This window comes from Lygodium microphyllum, chromosome 17 (assembly GCF_053477565.2).
Source record: "Lygodium microphyllum isolate KBCC chromosome 17, Lygodium_microphyllum_v1.1.10, whole genome shotgun sequence".
NCBI classification, from domain to species: domain Eukaryota; kingdom Viridiplantae; phylum Streptophyta; class Polypodiopsida; order Schizaeales; family Lygodiaceae; genus Lygodium; species Lygodium microphyllum.
This window is the reverse complement of record NC_141151.1, coordinates 102,576,593-102,581,779: the sequence shown is the minus strand read 5'-3', so window position 1 is coordinate 102,581,779 and position 5,187 is coordinate 102,576,593. Positions and strand designations below refer to the sequence as shown.

Below are 5,187 nucleotides of genomic sequence, written 5' to 3'. Positions count from 1 at the left end.
TCTCAATGCGTACATATAAGATAGCATCTTTTTGACATTTGTGACTAATAATGAAGACCTTAGGGTAATCTTGATATTAAATTTAATGTATAAAGCCAAATACTATATTCTTAAGCTATGTATTCAAATGTTATGGTGATGTTGATTTAGTATTGGTGAAGATTCAGGAACTTTATTTTAGAAAGAAGATTAATACTTGGATAACCAATGTATGGACAACTATTGAACATCTATGTAAGTTTGGTGTTATGTGTCATAGTATAGAACAATACTATTGTTTAACTAGGAAGGGCACCCCCCTCTTTCCAAAATTATGAAGTTTGGAGAGTATCCTACCCTCTTTGCCATGCTAGTATGGTTCTATGCTCCATGCTTATTAAGTGATCATGCCTAGTTTCATGGCTATACACACTTCTTTCTAGTTGTTTTGGCATTGTATTCTTTGACATTTGCCATTATAAAGACATTGTTCTAATCGAGTCATATTGGTAGTATTATAAGCTAACAACATTTGTGATGTATGGTTAATTTTTTCCTTTCAAAACTACATTGATAAAAAATATAAATTGTGATACATATAGGTGAAGACGATAAATTTTAACCTATTCTTGTGCATTAGAACTACAAGATCTCATATTTGCAATAGAATGAACTCAAAAGAGTGACATGACATGGTTGATATATTACAACAAGTTTTGCTAGGATGAGGAGAATGTGTTTGGTTGATTGTTGTTCTTAGTTGAATGCATCTACCTAGTTTGAAAATGTGTTTCTTTGAAGCACTGATGATTGCCATGTAGGCTTTGGATGAATTCTAAGGTTCTATTTTTAGCTTTGGGATACATTTCTTAATGATATAGATTTAAGGTCATTTGAGCTATATTATGAAAAAGCGAAAAGCAAAAAACTAGTAAGAGAGATAATAACTAATTAAGGTTGAAGATTTTGGCATGGGCTTGATGACTAAGGCATAACAACAACAACAACAACAACAACAACAACACCAACAATAAATGTATTATAACTGTTAATACTTTAATGTACTTGATTATGTATATAATAATTAATATGTATAATGATACAACGATATAATTGATTAGATATTAATTATTAAGTATTAATAAAATATAAGTAAAAAATTTATTTTAATTAACGTATTATACATATATAATTATGTATATATATTATTTATTATTATGTATGAGAGAAGAAGAAGAAGAAGAAGAAGAAGAAGAAGAAGAAGAAGAAGAAGAAGCAATTCTCAATACAATTTTACGTAATGTTGTAAGCTCTATGTGTGAGGATAATATGCATGCCATAATGGGCTCATTGAGAATGGGAATCACCATTAAATGTGTTTGTCTTTGAGAAATGGTCAAAAGGGTTCTTTAGAGATATAGTTTAGGCTTGATTCTGTGAATTTTCTTCCACTCCCTATATTGGTCAGTGCGACGTTCCCATATTTTACATTTTCATGCATTCAACATTGCATTAGTCTAAGTTGCCAAAGCTTTCGAAGTTTGGATTATGTTCCTTATATCAACCTCCCATGAATCCTCTTGCCACATGAAATGCACTTTGGAACCCGGGTGTAGAGCGCTTGGAAAACACCAGTGTGAAGCGTTGGGAAAATCTAGGCACAAAGCGAAGGGATAATACTAGTGCGAAGCAATGGGAAACTCATGTATTTAGGGTCATTCGAGGTATATGATGGAAAAAGGAAAAGCAAAAAACTAGGGTAAAGGGGCTAGTTTAGTGATAGCTCTACCCATCCCCCTTTCGATTGTTGCTGTGGATTCAAGTCAGATGACCGTTGAGAACACGACTGGCATTGTTGCACATAGGTGGATTATTAAAAAAAAAAAAACTCTAGACTCTCCGATTCACATCACACCCTCGGCAACAATAGAGAGCCTTGAAGGAAAAGCATTAACATCCCAATTCTATGACAATTGTTAATCACTTTTTGACCAATCACAAGACTCCATTCTATTGCTCGTTGAAAAAACGACATTTGCAAGTGTTTTAAAATCGATATGCTCATGACACTTCAAAGTGTCACTAATTTGGGGGCCGTCATTTTATCGGCCATGTTAACCTAGTAAGAGAGCTCACAACTAATCAACATTGAAGAATTTGGCATGGGGCTTGATGACTAAAGGCTTAATAATAAATAATAACACCAACCATAGTAATACTCCGGCTTGGGGATTAAGTGTCACTACTGGCGAAGTTCTAGGGTTCGTTCTTTTAACCCTAAAGCCTTGCCTGCTGACCCTCGTCCTTCTCTTTTGAAGCTTCTCCATTCGAGTGTGGGCGTCTCTCGCGGCGGGAGGGCGATCGCAGGGGAAGCCGCGATCATGGTAACCCTGTCTCTGTCTCTGTCTCTGTCTCTATGCTTGTCTGTCTGTCTCTCTCTCGTGTCATGTCATGGCCTGTGTCCGTCCTCAGAGGTCGATGTGCGCCATTGTGTTTTTTCCCGCAGGCCGTGTCGGAGAAGAAAGCCTCTAACCCCATGCGAGAGATCAAGGTGCAAAAGCTCGTCCTGAATATTTCCGTAGGCGAGAGTGGAGATCGGCTCACCCGTGCTGCGAAGGTGCTTTCCATTCTGAACACATTCTTTAAGATTGAGGTATTTTATTATGCTTGAGCTGTACGTGGATGACTGGTTTAGAAGCGGCAATAACAGAAATCTGTGATGTTACCAGACAGGCTCTGAAATTTCAACATTGATGAGTCTTAGTAATATCAGCATAGCAATCCGAGCAATTTAATTTGTCTAGGATGTATTGGTTTCTTCTATTTCTTATGCTTGGATCGCGTGCTCTCGCCGATATCTAGGTTAAGAGGGCTTCTGGTAGATATACTGAGGCGTCCCCGCAAATTGTGATTTTAATGTAAACTCTACGTAGCTGCATAGCACTACTTTAGAGGGTAGCTATGCTGCAGCAGCCTAGTCATGACCGAGTTTTTAAACTAAGTTGTCTATCTCTGCATCCTGTAGGTTCTTGAGCAGCTGAGTGGTCAGACTCCAGTGTACTCCAAAGGTTAGCCCTATTTTTACCTTTTTCCAGGACTGTGCATTGTTGGTATCTCTGTTTGCTTACATGCGTATTCATCTACTTGCAGCTAGGTACACTGTTCGATCATTTGGTATCAGGAGGAATGAGAAGATTGCCTGCTATGTGACTGTCAGAGGTAGCAAGGCAATGCAGTTACTTGAAAGTGGCTTGAAGGTCAAGGAGTATGAGCTTTTGAGGAGAAATTTCAGTGACACTGGATGCTTTGGATTTGGTATTCAGGAGCACATTGATCTTGGCATCAAGTAAGTTATAGGGATGAGCTTGTAGTGCCAGTTTCACCAAATGTCTAGCTATGTGATTTTTTTCTAATGGTGAGTTTTTTCCAGATATGATCCCTCGACTGGTATTTATGGTATGGACTTTTATGTTGTTTTGGAAAGAGCTGGCTACAGAGTTGGGAGGAGAAAGAGGGCCAAGTCACGTGTTGGCATCCAACACAGGGTAACTAAGGAGGATGCAATGAAGTGGTTCCAAGTCAAGTATGAAGGAGTTATTTTGAACAAGTCCCAAGCAATCAACTGAGCTCACAGTCAGCTTTTAGGTCTTTGATTAGGATTTTCATGAAATGGGGTGGATGTGAAATTGCTACCCATCCAATTGTAGCATCATCTCCGGCTTGTTTGAGTGAACTCTATATAATGAAGAGGATTGTTTTAGTCAAATTCAGTTGCACACTGGTTGAAAGGTTGTTCACTTATGAATTCTTTCAATTGTGCTGTATGTTGCACAGGTTATAACATTTTTTGCCTGAGGTTTCTTGTGTACTGTGCTTTGAAATGAGACTAGCAGCTCTAGCTCTCATATGATAATAATGGTTGTTGCAATGCCTTTGCAATTTTTGAAAAAGAGAAGGTTTATCTACAGTGCTCTAAGTAGCATCTTTCAAAATTTCATTGTGTTTTTGGACAACATGATGAGACCAGACTGATGACGTACTGGAGAAGGTTGGTAGATAACTGTCTGGATTTTGAATTTAGTGGTTTGCTGAGTGACTGAGTTTCTGTAGATTGTTGTCCCCTAGTGATCGAGTTTCTTATGATCTAATAATGTCGATTGTTTAATTTATATGGGTCAAGTTCAATCATGCCACTCATACACAAACTGGATGAGATTTTTACTGGTGCAATACAGCCTGCACAAGAAGGCGGTGGGCATAGATGGCTAGTCTTCCCTGTGTAGGAATGTGGAGGAAAGCTCATGGGCATAGTCTGCCAGTCATCCATATATGACTGTGGAGGGAATCAGAGTTGAAGCATCAAAGCAGGCTTCCTGTAAAAACTGTTTTATCAGTCTATGCATATCTAATTGTCATGCCATAGCTGTAATGTTGGATGGTTAATATTTCATGCAGTGGAGGGTTTATGATAAGCCAGTAACTCAGTGGTTGCACCAGAAGTGCAAGGGCAGAGCAAAGGAGTTAACAATAGTTCACTGGTATGCCATGGATGGATTGTTCAGAGTACGAGAAGGGTGATTCTGCTACCTCTGGGGCATACTGGATGGAGTTTGTACCCTACATGGAGGGTGCTTGTAGGTATATGCATAAACCGCAGGTTACAGAATACCTAACTTCTTGCTTTTGACCCTTGAAATAATAACTGCGTGCAACTGCCACATGTAATTGCAAAGTGTATGAGTTGGTTGGCCTCTTATTAAGCTGTTACCTGACTGGAGTTGGGAATGCAAGATGTGAAGCTGCACAAACGTTTTATGGCCAACAGTTTGTTGCTGCAAATGCTATTGCAGAGAAAAATGGTGCACACTGAAATGAAGTAGGTTCTCACTTTGTGAATTGGAAATTCCCTCATATGGTCTGTGTTGAGGTTATTTTCTCTGTCCATAAGCTGAGGCTTTTGAGTTTTGCATAGTTGCATGAAATGGGTGGCAGTCATCATAGAGATACAGGAAATTGCACAAGCGTTATGCCCATGTGTGGTCAATGTACCATCCCTACACAATCCTTGCAACTTGTGAATGTTTCTCCATACCATGAAAGTACGTGAATCCAATTATTTGTGTTTATAAAATATACAAAATTGATATGTTTGGAAATCCTTTTTCTGAATGGTTTGTGTGAGCAAATCTTTAGCTAGTTATCACAAGG

The 5,187-nt window shown here is 38.5% G+C and overlaps 1 protein-coding gene across 1 annotated transcript; it reads left to right on the top strand.

Moving 5' to 3' along the window:
- The first annotated feature begins 2,205 nt into the window (after positions 1–2,205).
- On the top strand, positions 2,206–3,745 carry LOC148022207 (large ribosomal subunit protein uL5). Its single transcript, XM_087697853.1, has 5 exons — positions 2,206–2,363; positions 2,486–2,596; positions 3,005–3,047; positions 3,130–3,325; positions 3,410–3,745. The coding sequence occupies exons 1-5, from the start codon at positions 2,361–2,363 to the stop codon at positions 3,603–3,605; spliced, it is 549 nt and encodes a 182-aa protein (XP_087553979.1). The 5' UTR covers positions 2,206–2,360; the 3' UTR covers positions 3,606–3,745.
- Positions 3,746–5,187: the final 1,442 nt, after the last annotated feature.

What these genes read in the sequence shown, in the direction of transcription:
- LOC148022207 (XM_087697853.1), top strand. An exon ending in GGCTCACCCGTGCTGCGAAG is followed by an intron (nt 2,597 to 3,004) that starts GTGCTTTCCATT and finishes TGCATCCTGTAG; the next exon opens with GTTCTTGAGCAGCTGAGTGG. An exon ending in CACATTGATCTTGGCATCAA is followed by an intron (nt 3,326 to 3,409) that starts GTAAGTTATAGG and finishes AGTTTTTTCCAG; the next exon opens with ATATGATCCCTCGACTGGTA.